Source organism: Haemaphysalis longicornis, unplaced genomic scaffold (assembly GCF_048455015.1).
Source record: "Haemaphysalis longicornis isolate Haplotype H1 unplaced genomic scaffold, Haemaphysalis longicornis Haplotype H1 scaffold_4, whole genome shotgun sequence".
Classification (NCBI taxonomy): domain Eukaryota; kingdom Metazoa; phylum Arthropoda; class Arachnida; order Ixodida; family Ixodidae; genus Haemaphysalis; species Haemaphysalis longicornis.
Window position 1 is genome coordinate 60351448 of NW_027526361.1, and position 23900 is coordinate 60375347.

General features: G+C 49.5%; 1 protein-coding gene across 1 annotated transcript; it reads right to left on the minus strand.

The window, feature by feature from the left end:
- Positions 1-528: 528 nt before the first annotated feature.
- Positions 529-23478, minus strand: LOC144178800 (sarcoplasmic calcium-binding proteins I, III, and IV-like). Its single transcript, XM_077706920.1, has 7 exons — positions 23323-23478; positions 5784-5859; positions 5498-5550; positions 4302-4415; positions 3288-3420; positions 2734-2831; positions 529-917 (listed from the first exon to the last, which is right to left on the minus strand). Exons 2-7 carry the CDS (start codon positions 5830-5832, stop codon positions 747-749), a joined length of 618 nt encoding a protein of 205 aa, XP_077563046.1. The 5' UTR covers positions 5833-5859; positions 23323-23478; the 3' UTR covers positions 529-746.
- Positions 23479-23900: the final 422 nt, after the last annotated feature.

Sequence of the window (23900 nt, forward strand, 5' to 3'; positions counted from 1 at the left end):
ACGGAACAGCTCGAGAATTTTGTTGGGAATTATAATTCTGAAAACGGTACAAAATCCTGCATTATTTGAAAATAACTACTCAAATGCGTGGTTGTGGTGATATCCAGCGCACAAAAATGTAATGGCGTGCATGTTCTGTACACTCATAATTATGAATGATTTCATTTCGCATCCTGAACTATGCATAGAAAACATTTCCTGGAAATAACAACGCGCAGCAGATAATGAAAGAAACCGGAAACGTACAGCGCTTGAAACTTCTTTCCAGTTTTCTTATTTTTCCGTCATCTTCCATTCTCTGCCATTTCCCCCCAAAAATGACCAGCTAGCCCAACAGCATGCATGGCTAAGGCATTTTGTGTAAATATATGCCTCAAGATCAAACCTCTTTGTTATTTATATTCATCGTGCATGATTTCACTGTTTGGTAACTGTGAATAAATATATTTTGTACTGACCAAAGATGTGTTCGTGTTGGTTAGGCACCCACTCATGTTTAGTTAAAAGAAAAAACACAACCACAGGCTGTAAATCTATGTGGAAGATGTTTTTATTCTCCAATCCACGAGCAGTTGAATGCTTGAAGTTCACATTTGTGTGCTGCAAAAGGGGAGAGAGCAGCTTGCAGGCATGGGGGGGTGGAGTCGCGGCGAGCTCAACTCGGTCCCGATCGCAAGTGTGAGCATGAGCACAAGCAGGGCAAAAGCTTGTCGTATAAAAAGAAGGCGGTTTTCGCAAGGCAGGATTCAAACTGGTCGCTTCTTGTTTTTCTGTTCGAGTTCATCCATGGGGGTGGTGTCGTAAGGCCCGCAGATGTACTTGCCCTTGCAGTTGTCATCTTGTGACACCCAGCACTCGTAGACGGTGGCAGTGAAGCGGTCTGATGTCATGGCGTGTTCGTTGGCCGCATCTTCCTCCTGTTCGACCAATGGAAGGAAGGGAAAGTGCGTGACACGAGAAGGAAAATTCGTGGACATCCACATCAGTTTGAGCCAGGCCCATAGCCCGGATATCTATTCAGGAGGAGGGAGGGAGGGGGGAGGACAAAAATCTATTCTTCAAACTTGAAAATGAGAAGAATTCTGTCTGTTTTGGTTTCTAAGTAGCATAAAGCACAGTTCAGCGAGCCGCACTCGAAATGCAGCGGTATATATTTTTTATTCGAGCTTTCATGGCTAAGCAAAAAATGATGTCTGCACAAGGACCTGTTAGTGTGTCTTCCTATGCACCTTTGTGGAAGCTACCTTATGCTGACCAACGTATACATTGTTACCGGTATGTTAAAGGTAGCATTGTTAAGGAGTGGACAGCTGACCAAGCAAAAGGTCCGCACTGTGGTTGAGTCTCGTTGAGAGAGACTTTATTGTGAACAGATGGGTGAAGGAAAGGGGTTGCCACAAAGCTGGTGGCGACTAAGGCAGCTTGTTCAATCAAAGTGGATGAGGAAACGAATTCTGTACGAAGACAAGAACAGATAACTAGTAAACACTGAAATACTTAGAAGTGCAAGCGCAAAATGTAAGGCTACATTTCTGAAAAATAAAATTAAAGGAACAGTTGATCACAAACTTAACAATTAGGGCCTCGTGCCATTATAATCTCCCGCCCGATGTGAATTACCAGTGCCGTCACCGATGTGAATTACCTCATGGAGCACTGTCATTGAACAATCGTCTCTTCCTCTCCAGCCACCAACATTTTTTGCCCGTGGGCTGTGGGGGGAGTCCAGGGTCTCCCCTCTGGCTATGGGCTGTCCAAATGCGCATTAGTCGCTAAATGCAAGGTTTAAAATTTATTTTGGCCCCTTTCAGGAATGCTCGTCAATGCGTGTTCATCGGTGACAGCCTTGCACCCGGGTGTTCGGATGGGGAAAGTGCGTGTGAGGTGGGAGTAGAGGCAAGAAGAGGTAAGGGTCGATTGGCAATTAATTGCTTCCTTTACTTTCCGCCGGCGATTTTGTATTAGTGCTTGGATGGGTGAGGCCTTCCTTTCCCACCATTTTTCACCCATACCTATAACTTCCCAAGCTTATGGCATCACTCATGCTCCGGAATTTGAATCCGGTAAAAATGAATGCGACTGTATGTAGGTGAATGGTCACTGCAAAGAAATGGGCAGGAACAGGAAGATTGTTTCAGAAAGGATTACTTGTCAATGAAGCCTTACAACAGAGGATACGGGTAAGAGGGGGGCAATGCACCACTGAAAACCACAAAGTAATCCTTCCAGTGTACATAAAACTAACATAAAATATGATTAAACTGACATAAAAGACGAAAGATGTGCCACTCGTCATGGTGCATCGCTGCCTTGCCTTGTAAAAATAGGCTGCAGTCAACTGCAGTGACGTCACAAAAAATAACTAATAAATTGCAGGCAGGATTCATTTCCCGTGATTCCTGTAATACAATGCATTGTGCTGTGGTGCCACCTTTACAGATCATTTAGTCAATGCAAGCCAGAAAGCCAGCTGGCCCGCCAGCCAGGTTAACGAAACCGAGGTGAGGAGAGACTGCGTTAAAATAAGAACACATGTTCAACGTAACAATCATGCTGCACCTTATGTTTATTACGCATGAATTTTTCTGCTTCTCTGTTGTGATGACTGGTCAGAATATTTGCTCCTTCATGCAGACACTATCATGTAACAGGTGGAAAGGAATGGCAAATCGAATTTGCCAAGATCAGGGCGGGTCGCGAGCACCTTTTCAGTACGATATATGATATACTTACAGTGAGCATTGCCTTGAAGCATTCATCAGCCCTGCTTATATCTAGGTTGTGTGTTTTGAGGTACTTCTTGTAGTCCTTTGCACATACTAAGCCGTCCTCTGAAAGTAAAGGATGAGGCAATTGCATTTTGACATTGCATGATGGTGTTGCATTGAATCTCTTTTCATTGTGTGGAATGTTCATACCTTCAGTTCAAATAAATGCCTAGCTGAAGTGTTTGGCTTAAATTTATTCAATTGACTCCTAAATTTCGTGTTGACTCTGGAGGCTCACCACCAAAACGCATTTATCTAGCTCCACACTTGGTGAGGAAACATAGCAAAGCCTGAGCATATTTGTACTGTTATTTTTTGCTCTGTTGGGCTTGCGTCTCGCTCTCAAACATGCGCCACGTGCATGTAGCTGTTTTAATCTTAGACACAACACTCGTAGCACATCCATGCTGTCTAACCAATCGACAGCTGCTTTGCAAAATCAGGTTCAGCTGCTTTGAAAAATTCGAGCCCCACGATTGGTGAAAGGTGTGTACAATAACCCATAGTGAAGCCGCTTACTGTTCGAGTCCATGATGAGGAAGAATAGATGCAGGTACTTCTGCAGGAAATCTGGCAAGTCTTTGACGCTCTTGGTGCTCTTGCCAAGGTTGGTGAAGAACTTGAGCCACTCGTCGAACTCCACGATGCGATCCTGAAGGGTATACCCACGTATTGCAAATCAGGTAAAGCTCATTTTATGCGTAGCCGAACATTATTTTTGCCCGTGCTCACTGAGACTCATCGAACCGCTGGCCGCTCGGTTCCTCAACAATTAGTAGCTGGCTATGTGCAAAGAGCATGCAGTCCCGAAAACGACCCCCACGCACATGAAGACGGTGGCGAAACTGGCCCCATCCGGCCCCTTTTCTATTCTTGTCACGTTTTCCCTAGCACGACCACAGCAATCTGATCATTGTGTCAATGCGACGCTTTTCGGAGGCCTGCAAGTGTTTTTTCTTGCAAGTTGAGTGTTGTAGAGGAGAAGCCCAAACTAAGGCAGGGGGGTGTGGCACGGTGTTAGTCCCGGCAGCGTGTAGGCTTTTGCTGCGTCGAAAAGAGGAATAGGAGAAACACAAAGGGGATAAAAAAATAAAAGTAAACATTACAAATGCAGGAGTAGGTTCTGTGAAGCGGGAGAGATAGCACGTTTTGCAACGTGATCCGGCAGGCGGATATGGTGAAGTTTTGTGTGATGAAAAGTTTTATTTTTAGTCGCCGACCACATCTTGCTATTTGTAAATGTAAACCCTATAAGTGCCACCGCCTAGCACAAGTAAGGAAACCAAAGAACAGTACTTCCGTAAGTTCAGTTACTAGTACAGTTTTCCGCCGTTTGCAACTGAGTTTTAAGGGAAACAAGTCGCATACAACGAAAGGTAATGTTTACTTAGCAAGCATTTTTTTACTCTTTCCTTTTTCTAAATCAATGCCACACTTATAAGATAAGAGATAAGTTCAGCCTCTTTAACCAACACATGCCACTGCTCTGTGGAAAGCATCGTAAGCGTCAATGAAAGCGTAAATGCATCGAACCTTGTTGAAGTCGGCATGTTCCGTGAGCTCGTTCCACCACCTTTCGAGGATGGACTTCCACCTTTCGAAGACCTCCTTTTCGAGCTTTCCATGGCGTTGCAGCTTCGTGTAGTTCTAAAAGGGAAGCCACAGGAGCATATTCATTATAGAATGGCTGCAGATCATGACGGACAAATCTTTCCGGTGCAAAAACTGCCAGTCCCTGTTTTTCGGCGCTTGCTTTTTGATGGCTCACTCTTCATGCGCATTGTGGTTTATCTTTTTTTTTTTTTTCACCGGGCATGCTTGGTGACAACACAGGCTTTTTTTCAAAAATGGATTATGTGCCAGCTAAGTTTGATATACTGTATACAAGCAAACATATTTTTCTCAAGAATGTCATTTCATGCGAACGATCGTGGAAAACCCTCTCTCTCTCTCTCTCTCTCTCTCTCTCTCTCTCTCTCTCTCTCTCTCTCTCTCTCTCTCTCTCTCTCTCTCTCTCTCTCTCTCTCTCTCTCTCTCTCTCTCTCTCTCTCTCTCTCTCGTACGCACACGTGCAGAATTAATAATAATGCAAACTTTGGGAGAATGAGAAAACGTGTGCTGCGCAGTGTTTACGATATCTGTTGTCACAATTAGGCCACACTGATTCGGACCTTTTTTACTGAGATACAATGGAGTTGCATTATGTACCTACGCAACGCGTTCTTCAAAGCGCAACGACAGGTCGTTGCCGGCCTAACGCCAAGCCGGCACATAGCATTCGATCGCAGCCAATGACGCCGTTGCTTTGGGGCCACATGACATGTCACAGCCAATGGGGACGTCAGGATAGCGCCTACCTGAGTTTGCAGCCAATGGGGGATTTCTTTTTTTTTTTTTTTGCCACCGGACGCTTTTTTTTTGCTCCACGAGCCACCTATGCTTTTGCATAATAATAAGAATCCACCTGCATGCAACACCGCTGGTTTGCGCCATTTATTCCATTCCCCCTTGCGATGACTGCTACATAACTTTTACGACAAGCTGCGCACGTGCACGCAGATCAATGTCCGAATTATTAGGCGGACCGAAAAGGTCTGGCCGCCTGAAAACGACTGCTAAGCCATCCGAAATTTGGACACACAAAAAATCTGCAATAAACCATACGTGAGCAGGCATCATCAAAAACCCTTCAAAAATATATGTGCGGGGGTTAACTACGAGAGTCTCACCTCTGCTATGATGTTGAAATCGTCCCACGTAAGTATGCCATCCTTGTTAAAATCTGAAACGGAAAACGACCGGGCAACCAATGGCCGATTATTATAAAGCTTCTCTTTTACACATATCCGACGAAACATGCATGTGCACGGGGAGTTCTGACCCTTGCAGGAAGGCATGCCTCATGCGTGGTATCCTTTTTTTCCCCAATTGTTCCCAGTATTGTCCCGTGGTAAAATACGGGACGTGGAAGATAAATGGGAGTAATGGTGTTGGGCGGATAGCACATATACTTACCCCAAAAATTATGAAACGTGTACAGATGCCGGTGCCGGAAGCCGGACATGGTCGACTGAAGTGCGCGTGGCGATATCTGAAAGATAGCAACAGGAAAGAAAATGCTCAAGCAAAATGCTTCTACATGCGCACGCATTGCCTGCCTTGCCGGTGTCCCAGGTATTCCCCGTGTTTTGGCGCGACCACTCCTCAAGTGGCTCCTGTAGCGGTGTAGCACTAAAAGCCGTTCTATCTCCGAGGCCGACCTAACCAGATCAAACCAATAGTTAACCAGAGGAAGTACGCTCTTCCGCTCAGCAAGCGAGCCCAGCCGGTTGGTCGCTGCCGCCGCTGCACTCCCCGCTCACTTTGCGGATGTTCAGGCGTACGCACGTGTAAGCTCTATCTTTGTGTTTTAAATCTGAGGTGCGGCGCGTGTTCAATATGACGCATCTTTTGTGGCCATCTTATGATTGCAACACTTCGCCGACGCCGCTTTTAGATGCGACGCTGAGAGCATCTCTTGTCGGCGGCCCTGTCCTTCCTGCGTGCGTCCGTTGTTGTCCGCACCACTGCGCCCCTCCTCCTCTCGCCGTGATAGCGCGCCCTCTCCCCCAAGCGCGCTGTGCGCATGTGCAGCGCCCTCTCTCTCCGCGGTCTCCTCTCCTTCCAGCGCGCTGCGCATAAGAGTGCCGCGCTCCGGCCGGTCTCTCAGTCGACGGTCGTCCGCGCTACGCTTGCTCTCTCTCTCTCTCTCTCTCTCTCTCTCTCTCTCTCTCTCTCTCTCTCTCTCTCTCTCTCTCTCTCTCTCTCTCTCATTATCCGACGATTGTTCACGCAATTCGAGTAATCGACCCAACGGAAACGCACAATGGAACCCCCTTCAGCGTCGCATCACACGAGGGTTCCCGCGAGGGGAGGTGGGCGTAATTTTTTTCTGGTAATGGGACATGAGATCCATTTTACCGGTGAATGCAGTTGCGATATGAGAGTAATAACCTAGAGTAGTTCGCTCTCGCTACAGTGCGCTAGAATAGAGTGAGGCAGAGCTAGCCTGCTCTAGAACACCCCACCACTGACCCATTGCTTCCGTCAGTTTAGGTTTGGCTCAGACCTCCCTGATCCTCCTCTGTGATCAGCATTCTCAGAAATAACATCTTCGGAGGCATCTACGCTTTCTTTTATGGTGTGAAGGTGCGCGCCGAGTCACGTCTGTAAACATGAAAACCTTTTTCTTTGTAGGTAGGCTTCTCTGCAATTAACAATGCGGGAAAGCCAGCTTAGCAGATACCACTCTTTAATACTTTACACACAGGACCCCTTTAAAGTGGGCCGCCCCACGATCCACACCAATGAATTACCGAGATCACATTTTTTCAGTAACAATATGAGCAGTTTTATATCAATTTTCGAGGGCCTATAGGACCTCTCACTTTCCGACAGCAACGCTGTTTGGTTACGCGAATCTCGGGGTGACGCGTTTTTCGCCAACAGAACCCTACAGTGATGCTCGCGTATTGCAGTGTTCACATCCCAAACTCGAAAATGGCCATGCTAATAATATATATCGTGAGCATTCGCGGTGTTTTTTTTTTTATGTGATACATGGCGCAAGCGGGTACGCTGCCCGACCTCTTGTACTCATGCCCCATAATCATCATCAATGTTGGGCTCGCGCTCCTAGAAACGTTCGGTCTGAGCAGGCTAATAAACGTCGTGTCAGAGACATCGTCCCTTGCTCTCTCTATGCATGTATTCACGGGGAGGCCCCAAATGGGAGGATTTTTTTCTCTTTTTTCTGGGGGGGGGGGTCTTAAACTTGCTTTCTGTGCCCGTGTTACTACATACCCGTCACACTCCCTTTCAATCATAGCAAGAGTAATGCACGAAATTGAAACAAGGAAACGAATTTGAACATTTGAGAACCCTCCGGTCCCGGAATTGTTCAGGAGAAGCACAAATTCTCGCACCGCGTGGGGCCTTCACAGACTTCGCATGACAGTATCATTTTTGTCACGCGACCGCAACGGCCATTGCAAACCAGATAACCAGTAATGGCTGCGGAGTCCGTAGATACGTTAACCGGAAATCAAACGTTTTAGTTTCGGAATCGTAATGGCGGCCAGTCCTATACGTCCACTGCCGCGTTTTGTCCTGGGCGGCGGATGAGAGCAGCTAAGTAGGGGCTTTAGTCAGTCCCGTAAGCCAATGTGGACTGCGATACAGTTTGGCTCTCTAGTCCGCGTATACATATTCGATAATATACATCAGCGAACAGGTAGGAACTGACCAGGACGCAGAAACTAGGCCTGTCGTACAAGCGAGTCTTCATGGATAGTAAGGTGAATGGCGAGACGGTCGGTTAATTTCCCATATTGTTCCTCACATGTTGCTGATTTAGCTCGGCGCATATTCGATGTGATTAAATAAACGCTGCAGAGTTCGACGGGATCAACGGCGCTAGAAACAGTTATGTGGCTGTAAACGTGTATACTTGTAATACATATGTCGAAAGAGCTCAATTCGTGTCTCTATTTTCGTTTCATTATACATTTCTTTACGACCAGCGCAAATATATGAAAGGGCAAAGAAAGTCGAGCGAAAGTCGCACAGAACACCGCCGCGTCACGCGGCACTCGCTGAAAATAGTTCCCAAGCCCGAACGACTCCCGTTCAAATTCCTTTAAATCGTGCTTCAAGTAATGCAGTTGTACTTAAAGATAATTAAAATAATACATTTAGCCGAGCGCGACAAGAACAGGTAGAAATCGCTGCGTGCACATGTCCTATTAAAACTGACCGAACCACAGTGCCGTAAGCATTGGAGTTGCTGCAGGACGAGCCTTTAAAAACATCGAGCGGGCTTTTTTCAACATATTTCTGTGAAATAAATTATCCTATAAAGTCGTAATCCAGCTCTCAGCTCACTTGCGACTGCACCTGTGCGGACTGCCCCGATTGGTCCTGGCAGACGCCGGAGGCCGGGGCGGAGTTGCTCTTCCGGACGCGAGGGGTATATCCCGACACACAATTTGCCCACGACCCGCGACCGCAGTTCGAAGACGCTTCCCTCTCCAGGTCGTCTGAACTGAGAAAAGGTCATTCATCTTAAACCCCGACTTAAAGGCTACCCATGGGGAGGCTGCAGGAGTGAGTCTATGGCTGCAGGGACAAGTGCCATTACTCGAACAGTTATGTTATTTTCAGGTAAAATGAGTTCTAGGTTCGGTGGTGCGATTTCGTGTTGCACGTAAGTACATCACGAAATAAGGACGACAGCTGCCACCATGCTTGAATTATTTGCTATTATTTTCTGCGCCAAGTTCAACGTGGCGAACCTCCATGACTGTACAACTCAGTCCTGAAGAGTGCTGCATGTATATAATAGCTGCCCACCTGTGATAGTATGCATGTTCTCGTACGGAAGTGATTTAACCGTTCGCCAACATCGTGGTGAAATGTTTTAATGCGATAGCATTTGAACGTGAGTTTATAGCTCTCGCCAGGGTGTCAAGGTAGCTACGTCGGTAAAGCGGCGGCCTTGTATCGCAAACACGCCCGTTGACAGCTGGCACCGGAAATAATCTCACGGGTTGGCGGTTGTTGCTCACCCGTTCTTTTCGGCCCCTCTGCGACTCAGGAAATTCAACGAGCCGCACTTTTCACACGCGCTCCCAGCTGCCCCGGGTTCTGGCAAGCTGCCACGCGGTATTCTCGTCTTCTCGTCGATTCTGTGCATCCTCACACCGCTATCGCGTGCGGCTGCAGCGCGAGTGCTATCGATATATGCCACCCGCAGCCGCGGGAAATCCGCGACAGTAAAAACATAATGCAAGCTTCTACTCCCCTTCTTTTACCCTCTGGTATGCCGTTTTCTTGCCGTCATAACTTTCTCAAGCATGCCTCCTGTCAGTCAGCAAATTAAAACTATACATTTCAAAAACCATAAATGTACCATGTTGTCATCATGCATTGACGTCCATCTCCCATTCAATATGAGTCAGGTTAATTTGTTACTTGTATTTTTAGCACTGCGTGAATTAAAGGTTACTGAAACAGACTCTTCACTGCAAAGTCGTCATAGATGACCCGCAACTTTCTGCGCTCGGAGGCCCCCTTCACCCTCGCCGAACTGAAAGAAACTCCCGACGCATTGACGATCTTCCGGGCGCCCCGTTCTGACGCGTCCTTGGCTAAACCTCTAGCATAGGCCAGGAGAATTACAGACTGTCGTGATATTTACGGATTCAATGCAGGCCATTTGGGACCTTCGAAAAGTAGTGTCACGAGCCATCTCAAAGGCCGAGGCATTCAGCTTCTAAGCGAACATACATACTTTGGGCCGCAAGCAATTTCACGCCGGGAACTTCCCAACGGAGCTCGACGGCGCACTTCCAATCTCCCCCGCTTGTCACTCATTTAGGAAAACACGCGTTGAGGCATCGAATACCATTAAGTCCTAATTCCGAAGCCGGGCAAACCGCCAAGTATCGACCATCTCCGGCCGATTTCGCTCACTTCGTGTGTGGGCAAAGTCTTAGAACATGTCCTCCTCAACCGATGGCAGCGCTATCTCGAAGACAACGAACTCTACCCCGACTCACTCATAGGGTTTCGGAGTCACCTGAGCACTCAAGATGCCATGCTCCTCCTTAAGCACGAGGTCATCGACGACATGGTCAACGCCCGGGACAACAAGGCGGTGTTGGGCCTCGACCTCCAAAGTGCCTTCGATAGGGTGCAGCACTCTGCGATTCTGGCGCAAGTCTCTCACTTGAACATGGGGCGGCGGACGTACGCATACATACGGGACTTCCTCACAGGCCGCTACACGCAAATGTGCGCCGGTGAGCTCCAATTACCCGAGAAGCAACTTGGCAGCAGAGGTACCCCCCAGGGATCCGTGGTATCGCCGCTGCTTTTCAACCTGGTTATGATTGGCGTCGCCAACCGCCTCGGGCAGGTGCCGGACGTTCGGCATACCATCTATGCCGACGACATTACACTGTGGGTCACGGGAGGGAGCGACGGCCACATCGAAGATACTCTCCAAGCAGCAGTCGACGCTATCGAAGACCAGCTTGATGGCACGGGCCTCATATGCTCCCCCTCTAAATCAGAGCTGCTCATCCTCCCCCCGAGGGGCAGGCGCAAGCCGCAATCACCAATTCCCATTACGGTGTGTACGACAGGGGGCCAGGCGATTCCCGAAGTCGCACAAATACGGGTTTTGGGCCTCCTGATCGAGCGGAACCGAACCAACGGGTCCACGGTCAGCAAGATAGCAACGAAGGCGGCAGCGGCGGTCCATCTCATCCGGCGCATCTCCACGCGACATGCGGGCATGAAAGAATCCAGCCTCACTCGACTGGTACAATCGTTTGCCGTCAGCCACATCGCATATGTAGCCGCCTTCCACAACTGGCGGCAGTGCGAGCGGGAAAAGGTGGACGCCACTATCCGCAAGACCTACAAGACAGCTTTGGGACTTCTCCAGAGTACCAGCACTGCAAAGTTGCTCGCTCTAGGTGTCCATAATACCCTGGATGAGATTTCCGAAGCCCAGCGCACCGCCCAAATAGAACGCCTATCTAGAACACGGACGGGCCGCTACATCCTCCACCAAGTGGGCCTCCTCCCCCGAGGCGGCCTGCAGGGGTCCAAGGAGCAGATACCGGCAGACGTACGCAACCGTCTCATCGTATGTCCTATCCCCAGGAACATGAACCCCGAGCACAACCACGACCGCAGAGTTGCTAGAGCGCGAGCTCTGGTGGACTTACATGCACAAGACACCGGCGCAGTCTTCGTCGACGCGGCCGAGCATCAGAGTCAGCACGCCACCTTTGCGGCCGCAGTGGTGACGGCTACAACGGGCGAAATCAGGTCTTCTGCATGCTTCCGGGCTAGCAAGGCCTCACACGCCGAAGAGGTGGCCATTGCCCTGGCCATAGTGAATCCCCAGTGGACTACGGTGCTCAGCGATTCAAGAACAGCAGTGCTAAACTACGCTCAGAACAGGGTGTGCAGTGTCGCGGCGCGTGTCCTCCGTACAGCAGGAGTGCGTGACAGTGCGGTGTGTGTGAAGTGGTTCCCGGCACATATGGGCCCCAGTGTATCCCGCCGGGGCAATGACAACCACAACGAGACGGCCCATGCCGCCGCGCGAGGACTGGCCGACCGCGCGGTGGCTAGTGGTGTCGAAATCTCGGAGTGGCAACCCCCAGAAGGTAACCAGGACCCCCTGACCACCTACAACGAAGTGCTACAGTGGTACCGATTCAACAGGAGGACTATGCCGCCCCCGCATCCGGGACTTACTCGAGCGGAGGCGGTGCTATATAGACAGCTGCAAACTGATTCAATACTGACTCCAGTGCTAGCCAGACATGTGTGCCCGGAGGTATATGAAAGTGACATTTGTAGACTGTGCGAGCGGGAGCGAGCCACTACGGCTCATCTCCTCTGGAACTGTCAACTACGACCGCGTGAGGCCAGCGAGACCACTACGCTCCCACCGCAGTACAATGCGGCGAAGAAGAGCAAGGACTACAACACCCAGCTACAGGCCGTCCAGCAGGTTGCGGCGGCCCTCGAACGGCAGCGGCCGGAGTGCGACGCGCGGAAGGGGGTACGATCCCCCCGACCTCGTAGAGCGCGCCCGGGTGCGGCTCAAGAGGTGCTATCGTAACGACGTCGCGGCCGCGTCACGGCACCTGGGCCCCTGTTAAGGGCGCCCCACCGTCTGCAGGCCCAAATAAAGTTTATTCTCTCTCTCTCTCTCTCGCCTGGAACGCCTCATTTACCCCCCACCTCACCAATTACTCAACGTACCAAAGGCTCGTTAGTCTGGCATCGAATTCAAACACACACATGATAATTCTACGCACATCTCACTCATCATTCACCCCAGACACTATATACGTATCATCTCTCGTGGGAGTGCGCTAAACATCACAACCCACTCCGAGGCGCACGTTGCATGGAGCAGTGCATGGGAGCATAGGCTGACCTCCAGCTGCAAGCTCGATGATCTGGTATTCTTGATCTCCCGCACTCTTAAAAAAGGGGGGCTGCATTTAATAACAGGACACTATAACCAGTTACTTGTCACAGCATCCACTGGGTACTTAGTAACTGGAGGTAGAAAATAAAAATGGCAGCATCTCGACTCCGTGAATGATGGCGAGGGTGCGGAGTACGGGGACTCGAAATGACATCCAAGTTGCGCCCCGAGTGACATCCGATTTGCGCCCCGACCGTCATTCGATTTGAGCCGCGAGTTGCACCTTGATTATTTCCTAAATGAAAAACTGCAACTCAGGGCTCAAATCGTATTTCGCTTGATTTTCGTTGATAGTGGTGTGCGCACGGATGGACGCAGACGGACATTGGGAGGTCCTAAGGTACTCCGCACAGGCGAGGGTAACGTTGGGCGAGGGAGTACGCCGTTTCACTCTCGGGCACTAACTCACGGTCGTAGCCCAATGGGTAAGACGACTGACGTACACTAACTCCGTCTTGCCTACCATAAGGTCCCTGGACCTTAGCCTACCAGGCACAGGCGCGAATCCTGCCGGTGCCTGTGTGATTTTTTGCGATTGTAAATGCTATGCGCACGGACGCGGACGGACATTGTGCGGTCCTAAGGTACTCCGCACCTAATATGTTTTAAATGCAGAGCATTTCTTTAACTCACATGTAGCGTCCGCCGACCGTCCGCAAAAGCTCAGCGCGCAGGTGCGCCCTCTCCCCCACTCCTCCTCTCCCGCATCACGCTACCCTCCTCGCTCTCAACAACAGGTCCGCACCCCTCCCCCTACACTATATAAAAAATAACACTTACCGGCGCCTGGTTTCGATCCCACGACCCTGCGGGCGGAACGCAAGGCACATGGCGCTCTATACCCACTGCGCCACAAAGCCGACACAGAATGGGAGGCTACGAACGCGCCTTATATCCTTGACTCATTCAAACTACGTCAAGAAGCTGCTGATACAACGCATTCACTACCACCAACTCCCCAAACACTAAACGTTAACGCAATACACCCACCCCCTATGCGACGCATTTACTCGAGTCCCCCTCGCGGGGAGATGGGCCCAATTTTTCTTCAACGAAGCGTCAATACTGCTCATGGGTCTCGTGAAGGAACGTCTTGCTTAGTGGTCCGGAGCTGCAAAGAACGTGGTACGACTGACTTGACCGAAGCAGGCCAACCCTCGGTAGCGTTGTATTCGGTTGCTTCTATACCGCCATACATCAACGCTGCCTCCCTTAATTCCGGTTTAACGTGACGCAAACAGCGTCTATGGTCGCAGTTTGTGTCACGTTTATTATAGCGTTTGATTAGAGTTGTATCGGCAATTAAAGCATCTTTTAACACCAAATCAACTCCAAAATGGCTAGGGGAAGGTGACGGTCAGTCTTTCGTTTGAAACGAACTTTCTGGTTGCCTTCAGTGTGCCTGTAAGCCTAACAAGGGCGGTGGCCCATTCCCGCAGATATTCATTGGTGCTAAAGGAAGCCGCACAGTTAGACGAAAACGTTAAATAACTGATCTAGTTAGGGACGTGATTAAGGCAAAAAATAATTATGAAAAAATATAAAGTAATGAGGAATAAGCATGGCAAAAACGCCCTCTTCAGCTCTGGAAACGAGACGCTAGTAGAAATAAAAGAATATAACTATCTCGGACAGATGTTTAGTGCTGACCCCAACCATGCAGGATAGAGAAATCTGGCGCGGAAAAGGTATGGTTGGGGAGCACTCGGCAAGCACTCCCAAATATTGAAAAGTTTTTTTGATGGAGGCGAAAAGCAAAAGCGCCCGTGTGTTCGAGATTTAGCCGCAAGTTAAAAATCCCCAGGCGGTCAAAATTAATCTGGAGCTCTCGCCTGTGAACCATCGGCGGGTTAAACCCTACAATCAATCAATCAATCAATCAATCAATCAATCAATCAATCAATCAATCAATCAATCAATCAATCAATCAATCAATCAATCAATCAATCAATCAATCAATCAGTAATGAACAGTAGCCTACATCTATCACTCAAACGAAAAATATACAACCAGGGCATACTTCCGGTGATGTACGGAGCTGCAACTTGGCACCTCACTAAACATCTGGAAAGCAAAATTGGGCCGGCTCAACGGGCCATGGAACCAATAATATTAGGAGTAACACGCAGGGACAGGAAACGAGCTACCTGGATCAGAGAGCAAACTCGAGTAGAAGCCATTATACTATAGTTGAAAAAAGAAAAGAAATGGACTTGGGCTATACGAAGGCCCCTCCCAATGACCTCCAACCGCGATTGTCCTGCGCTGCTCGAGTGTACAGTTTCTCCCCGCATTTCTTTATTTCATCCCGCCATCAGACTAATAGCCTCCCCTTTCTTCTAGACCCATCTCTGGGTATCCACTTTGTTACCCTAATTGTTGAGTGCGTAGTAGGTAGCAGATAGTGCGCTCCTTCAGCAGGAATGTCCAAGTGAATAACGCTTCCCCTTAGGTATACATTCTTTTACAGACTGGTCAATCATAACCAAGTAAAAAGCGGACCTTAATCTATATTGTGTACACAATAAACTTTTTCACACACTTTTTTTTTGTCGGGAAAGGTGTGAAAATCCTGTCCCTGCACACACTTTTAAAGTGTGTTTTTATTTTTAAAAGGGTGTAAAGATGAAAAAATGGTGTGCTCGTGAACACCCCATAAACTAAGGGTGTGGGCAGCGCAGCTACGCGTGACAGATCGGCTGCGAGCGCGCAGCACAACATGGAGGCACATTCAACACGCACATATCACACTTAGACCACAAATAAAAAAATTGAACAAGAAAACCAACTGGATGCACGGGGAGAGCGAAAATAGCTTAGAGCTACCTTAGAAATACATCTGCTCTTCTTGCTATTATAGCCAGCAGCGGAAAGTACTGATAGATTCGGTGGGCTTGTCGCAAAAATCAAATATTTTAGCGATAATTTTATTATAATTATGCATTTTAATGTGCACATATACAAATCAGCATGTGGATTTGCAAGAACTTTTTAATCGTGAGGCGGAGTGAAAAACGCGCTATAGATATATTATGTTCAAAAAGTCATAATTTGATTAGTATAAATGAATGTTAGTATCCAACAAGCAGCAGTTACTAAGCGCACGGTCTAGACTAGTAACGATAGCATGTAGGGTCATATATTGATTGATTGTAGGGTTTAACGCGCGGACGCAACGCAGGCGATGAGGCGCGCCGTATACAGTGGAGGGCTCCGGATTAATTTGGACCACCTGGGGATCTTTATCGTGCGCCGAAATCTCGTACACACGGGCATTTTTCGCTTTTCGCCTCCATCAGAAAAGCGGTCGCCGCGGCCGGGAATCGAACCCGCGTCTTCGTGCTCAGCAGCGCAACTCCTTAGCCACTGAGCCACCGCGGCGGACGTAGGGTCATATAGTGGCAGAGCCTATATATTCTCTTGGCTAGCAAAGTTCGTGTCGAACCTAGTAAAGTCGAACCTCGTTATAACGAAGCAGCATCAATGCAGTAAATTAGATCGTTATATACGATATTCGTTGTAACAGTAGGGGTAGAAATCGGGTCTAAGAAATCGGCAATCTGGCTAGCGAAAAAATATTAGATACAAAAACACAAATAAACGAGGTAATCCTTACCTGTCTCCTTGTGGCATTTCAAACTAAACGGACCAGAACATGAGAACGTGAAGTTACAGCAAACTATGTCTGACAAAGCGGGCATGCGTTCTTATTTATTTTAAATAGGATATGATATTCGTCAGATGGCTTTTCACAGCATTAAGCAGGGTGAAGTTGTCCACCGTGTCCACGAACGAAAGGGCGTTTTCTACTTCCACAGTTTTGGACGCCGGGAGATTTTCCAAGTAGTTTATCAGCAGCCTTTCTCAAATATCTCTTCGTTATAGCCGGTATCACACGCGGCTCTCGTAGTTTCGGTTTCGTTATAAAAAGAATAAGGGCCCACTGAAATAAAGCGTGGCCAACCTAAGTTCGCATTTCGTTCGCTATAGCCGAAAATTCGCTATATCAGCGTTCGTTATAGCGAGGTCCACCTGTACTACCCTTTTACTGGCTTTTTTTGTTATGAGTGCGGGCACGGGCTGCTGTGGGGCCTGAAGGGGACTTGCTTAGACTGAGGCCACCACCCACTCTTTCTCTTTCCTCCTCCTCTTCACCCTAAACGAATCCTCCGCCTCCTCCTCCCAAGGAACTCCTGTACAGCAATCGGCGGTCGCGACGAAAATGCATGCATCCCGCCACGTGCCACTTCTATTTTCGCCTGACTCAATCTCCCGATTGGTGATCGTCAAAGAAGACAATGGGCGCCATGAGCTTTGGGAGAGAGCCTTGGCCAGCTCCACCCTCGAGGATCAGCGACAGCTGGTCGAGAGGGCTGTGGACGTGGCCCGAGCTCAAGGCGTCCTGGACTAGGGAAGCCACCCCGAAGACTCAATTTTAATTTTTTTTTTCTCAATAAAGAAAGTTTATTCTCTCTCTCTCGGCGGCCCACACGTGTGCTAACGAAGGCGATAGCCTGGCATATGTCGTCTCACCAAACGCGAAAAGTGACCGTCGTCGTCGGCGCACTGGTGTTCTTCGCTTTACGCCGCAACCCTATACGCAACCACACAATTACACCAGGGAGTGGGCGAGCCTCCAAGAACAACGGGATGTGGCGGCCCGCAGAGCCCTCAGCGCCATGCCTGGACCGGGGCGGGTGATTCATCCTCGCCATCCCACGTTTACTGAAGTTTCTGTCTGTCTATTGCCTCCATCTGAAAAACCGGCCGCACCCGCCGGGTTTGAACCCGAGTCCTTGGGCTCAGCTGCCTATAGATGAAGCGAATTTCGACAACGAACTTCGCCGCGGGTAGCTCCGCTCGCACATATCAACACAGTTGAATTGCACCAGGGAGGAAGGAAAGAATACTTTACTCTATCTATCTATAGCAGGGTTAAAATGCCAAAGAACTGCCTGTTTTTTCGCTGCAACTTCGCTTTGTGTGTGCCGCAGGGGCGTAGCCAGGGGGGGGGTCGGTGTCAGATCTCACCCCCCGAAATTTATGCATGCAGAAAAATTATGTATATTGTATTGTTTGGGCGTGCCGCACAGTTTCCTTTTATTTTATTTTCCCGGTGGCATAAAACACCCCACGAACTATACGTATATGTCTGGCTATGCCACTGGTGCACCGCGCTGTAGCAGCTGAGCCACTGCGGCGAATAAGCGCGATGTAAGTGACTGATTGATAGGGTTGCCACTTTTCCCCGAGAAAAAAAACGGCTCTTCGGGGCAGGGAGGGGGGGGGGGGGAGGGGGGGGGTATATAGAATGTTTAATTTGTGTTGAAAAAAAGGACACCATGTTTTTGGCATGCAGTGCCATTTATTGTACCGTTTTGTTAGAGAGAAATCAACATAACGTTTGTACTCAAAGTGATTGAGAGCTTGGTTATTGCTCTGTATGCGCTTCACTGAAAAGTAACCGCAACTGCTGACCGCGGCGGCAGAATTTCTTTGTTTTGTTCCTCCCTTAGGTCCTCCTCCATCTCGGGCAGCGCGCTCGCCCGCGTATTTTTTCTGATCGCGTGTCTTTGCGCAGCTTGTCAACATAAATTTATCGGCTTAGTTGTTGAATTGACGCTTACAAAACACCAAAACGGACATAATCACGGCACAAGGGCCAAAAAACCGGCCATTGACGGCCGGTTTAACGTACGGACCGGCAACCGGCCGCCCGCTGTTTAAAAAAATCGGTCGGGCGGGTCAAAAACCGGGCAGGTGGCAACTACGTGTGATTGATTATGAGGCTCAACGCGCCGACGCTACACTGGGGATGACGCCCACCCTACTGCAGGACTCCGGATTAATTTTGACCGCCTGCACGGACCTTTACCGCGCGCCGAAATCTCCAACACACGGGCGTTTTCGCTTTTAGCCGCCATCAGAAAAGAGGCCTCCGCGGCCGGGAATCGAACCCGCGTCCTTGGGTTCAGCAGCACAACGCCTTGGCCACTGAGCCACAAAGCGGGTAGGTGCGATGCTAGTAGGGCATCTGCTAACATCGTAGTGCGTACGACATCATCTACACGGCAATCCTTTGGATGTAATTCATGGAACATAGTAATTTGCAGCTTAACCAGATTTTCGCTGACAGTCCGTTTTTTATTTCTTTTTAACCAGAACGAGATGTTGGGGTGTAGTTGTTACACAGCCAAGAATGTCGTTTTCAGCTTACATCGTAAATACACACTACATGCATATTAACCGTACATTTACTCTACACCGTACATTTACTCTACAAAAAAAAAAAAGAAAAGAAGGGAAGAAACCGAGTAAAAAAACGTTTTTCGAGGTTTCTCTCAGCGTCACAAGCAATTCCGTGGCAGAATCTCTAGCCCAAGAAATAGTAATCCTCTAGCAATTCTCGCAAAGCGCAGCCCACCGGGACGAGACGTAGAGCTCGTGTGGGTTCCGGCACACTCGACAGTGGAAGGCAACGCCCTCGCCGACCACTACGCCCGCGAACTAGCAGACCGGGCCGAGGACGAGTCGGAGCTACCGCACCCAGTTACGAGCTACCGCGAGATTACCACGCTGTACAGGAGCGCCAGGTGCAGGCCTCCCGTGCCGCACCAGCAACTCGACCGCAAGCAACAAACAATAGTGCGCCGCGCACAAGCGGGGTCACTGGTGCACCCAGCTTTATTGAACAAGATGTTCCCGGCAGAACACGACCCCATCTGCCCGTTCTGCAAAAAGACAGAAGGCATCCTGCCGCACATACTGGCGGAGTGTACTGAGCTCAAGAATCCCCTACCTTCCCTCCCCCTTCCTCTTCCCCCCCTACCCGAGCGATGGGAGATCTTGATGTCCAGCCCCGACCTGTCGACGCAGCAAGAGCTCGCGTCCAGGGGCCAGGAGCTATTGGACTCATATGGGACTCGTGAATAGGGTTCCACCCCGTCTGACGCCTGCGAGCGTCACCTGAAATGGGCTCAGCGAAAGTTGTTTCTCTCTCTCTCTCTCGTTGTAACGAAATCGCTATACTCGAAATATCGCTTCATTCGAAATTTCTTCTGGTCCCACCCAAACGCATGCATTTTAGGCCGCATTACTCGAAGCGGTGTGGGGATCCTTACGTCCGAGCCATTGCGTGAGCGCTCGTTTGGTGCCCAACGTTACTAGAATTGGTGCCGTCAGCAGAGCGCTCCGCCCCCCCCCCCCCCCCCCCCCCCCTTCCCCTGTCTCTCTCTCTCTTCCCGAAGGGCCAGCTCGGCCCTGCGCCACTGCATTGGCCCGAGCCGAAGCTTGAGACTACTGACGAGGTGAAGGTGGTGAAGGCGCCGGTGGCCGTTGCGACATAAAACACTGCAGTTCGGCGGCCACTCCGCCCTGGTTCTTGGTTACCTCATTGGCGTGTTTGAACGGCGCCAGAACTCCCCCTCGCCGGGACGCGGGACGTGCGCCCTGCGCGGGTGTCCGTTCGGGAAGACGCTCGGCAGGCCCCTTCGCTCACATATGAGCCGTACTTGACACTCGATGATCACGCTGTGCGGTACGTGCCTGGGAGCGGACGGAGTGTCTTTCTCTTGCGAGCCCATCGGCCAGCGTCCCACTGGTTCAGCGCGCCGATGACGCGCACACTTGCGCGTGGCGCCAGATCACCCCTTTCCACCCACGGGGATGTTGAAATGTAACCGAAGGGGTTGGCGTAAATAAACGCCTTCTTCTGGCGTACACTGGGCATATTCCTTTGTCGCCCCCTACTCCACCTGCCCAACAGAGGAGGTGTTGAGCTGGCGCGAGGGCGTTTCAGTATCGTGAGCGTGCTCAGTTAGCTCAAACCCACGGTGGTTCCTCGCAGTGTGCATGAGTGCATGCCTTGTGCAATGCTAGGTTTGTGCACATTGTGAGGTAGAGAGACCACAGTGGCGAGCGGAGGCATCGCCAAGCGGCGGCGAGTCAGGCGGGCAACATGGCGGGTTAACAAGCTGGCGTTTCCCAGTGCGATTTTCTCGAGCCGGTCATGCTCGATTCGCGCCATAGCGGGGCGCCGAAAAACTCTTGTTTTGTAAACTTCACGGCTGCACACTTCGCGAAAAAATAAATTGTCCAGTGATCATGCAAAACCGTAGTGCAAAACCGGTCAGTTTTCATGATTGCGCTGTGTACCCACAATGAGCGGTTAACCATTGTTTTTTTGAGCTCAACAAAAACAACCTCGGACTCGAGCCACGGAATTTGCGACGCTTTCCAGCCCGAAACTCTCCTAGCATTCCGTGACGCCCGCACCAACCCCCCCCCCTTTCTATAAAAGTGGCCACTGCCTTCTCCTCATTCGCTCTGCCGCCTGAGAGGCGTTCGGATGCAAGTCACTGTTTAGTCAAATTTATTGGAGAAGGCGTTGCTCGCGCCATCCAAGAACATGAACCAGCCAAAGCTCACTGCCTTTTTTTGTACCTGAATAAAGTTCTTCTCCACTGAATACATTGTGCTTTGATCCTGCGTAGTTGTGGCGCAATTAAAGTTTAACTACTTTAGCTTCTCTCGAGTTGTCACCTATATCGAAATACCGCTTATAACAAAATTTTTCGCCGTCGCGCTGAATTCGTTATTACGAGGAAATCGATGCCTTCATGCACGTCGTATATGCGCAGACACACTTTGGCAGTGATATGCTGTAGTGCATGCTCACTATAAAAGAGGTCCACCCCACGATTCCGCTCTGTTTTGCAGTCAACGAAAGTCCGTATGAAAGTGTAATGGAGGTTAAGATTTACAGAACTTCGTCGTGGAGCCCGTGCTTTACGTCAAGTGCGCGTGCGGGAGGGAGAGCGATCTATAGACTGCAGGCAGTGACAGTTATAGACGGCGCGGTTGTGGTCAATCCACAAAATGAGTTCGAAATATCCCCAGTCCACTTCTTTTCCACTTTCTGTATCAATAAAGCACTCACTCACTCACTGAAGGTTACAGCGTCTTCCTATTGTGAACAGACTCATAAAATCCGGGAGAAGCTGCAGGGTTTATATCTGGCAGAACGCAAGGGACGACAACGTGAGTGAGTGAGTGATGCGGCGTGCTATACGATTAACAGGATAGCCGGAAATTTTTCCACCTAAGTTTACAGGGAACTGTCGACTGTGTTTGTGGTTGCAGGAAAATATGAAGCAAATTTAGAGCTCAGCTGTGCACGCACTGATGCCCGAAAGTTCCCATCTTCTGGGATCGTTGACTCAGTCATCTCCACTGTCAGGGACTTCTGTCTGATTCATTTCCTTCGCCTATACGTCTTTCCACTCGTGCCCTTTTGTTGGCACTTGAAATGTGTCGCTAAGTGCCAGAAGTTCACGAAAACGGTGCTTTCTGAGATAACGAACTAATAAATTCCCCACTAACGGCGTGGAGATTTGTATCGAGTTGTATTATCTTTGTTTCAGCACACGGTTTTTCGCATATTGCGCTTGATTTTTATCCGTGAAATCAATGGTTGGACGGAAGCCCGCCTGGTCGGGAAAACGCATGACAACAATTAAAAGCTGGCACCAACCAAGAATGTTTATAAAATCTAAAAAAAGACGTTTCGGCCGCCGTACGGGTACGTTGTTCACAATGAAAGCTGGCGCGAAAGTGAACAAGGCCCCCGTACCCGTGGGCACCCGTGCGGCAGCCGAAACGTCATTTCTAGATTTTATAAACATTCTTGGACGGTGCCCGTTTGTAATCGTGGTCTTCATTTCTATCCGTAATTCTCAATTTTATTTTAGGGTGATTTCCGGCCGCATAGTTTAACACGGTGGAGTCCGCACGCGAAAAGAATGCAATGCGCGTGAGTGCCTATGTTTTCAATACCCACTGCAGGAAACCCATTCCGCAACATATATAGGCAAACTTTCAAACGTCGCGGGCATATCTAGACTGTAGAAGCGCGTTGTACGCATATCAGCTTGTTTTCAAATATAAATCTAATAAAATAAACAGGAACTTCAAGTTCTATAGAACGTCTTTGTTCGTGTGAAGTGCGCTGGCTCAAAAACGCGTTGCTACCACAGCTAGATGCTGCCGCACAGCAACAGCATTTTGATAGTGCGCTCTACTAAAAAAATGCTCTAGGCAGCCGTTTTATACACATTTACCGTTGCACACCGGTGATTCGAAGCAGGCCTACTTAAAATCAGAATAATTCGTATAATCGTTTTTTGCCCAATTCCAAATAATTCGTCATAAATGCGAACAATTTGCGTTGGCTGACAGGCTTGAAATGAGCGAGGTTGTGTACAGTTGAACGCATCGCGTGGACGTGGCTATTTGAACAAAGTGATTAAGTGCACCATACACGTGCAAGGCACGCGTGAGTTCAGCGGAGGCTCGTTCTACTGGCAGTTACCAAGCAGGCCGAGTTGGCGATAATTGGACTAAGAAAACACGACGGGTGATCCAGTTAAAAGGGCCGTGACGCCCCATTCCACTACTTTTATGAAACTAGGTGCCAAAATTCATGAAGCTACTTACCGCGAGTACAAGACTGGGGTTGCGCCGCTCGGAGCGAGCTTGGCGATGCTCTGTGAGCGCCTTTCTCGCGCTAGCGCTTCCGACGGGATGCAGGTTCGCTTATTTCTGGGAGTTTATTTCGGTTCTGGCCCCTCCCTGAACATTCTCCGCCTGTGTTCTCAACCGTGTGCGTGTTCTGTCTTTTTTATTCTCTCTCTCTCTCTCTCTCTCTCTCTCTCTCTCTCTCTCTCTCTCTCTCTCTCTCTCTCTCTCTCTCTCTCTCTCTCTTCTCGCCGCGTTGTGGGAGGGCGCGCGAGGCACGCAACTTCCAGGTCACGTGATGACTACGGACGAAAAGAAAACAGCGCAACGGGGGTAATTGTAGGACATCTGTTCATCAGCCACGGTAGGTGGGTAGATCACGGTTAAGCTGAAATCCGACCTTGCTTTGAAAACGTAAATGAACATGTAGATCCGGAGGCAAAGCCCGTTAGGAACGTTCGTCGATGCCTGTGTGGACGTTTCCCCTCCTCCAGATGTTTGTGTCGAGCTATTTGTTCTTCGCGCGCATTAAGAACTTCTATACGGTGATAATACAT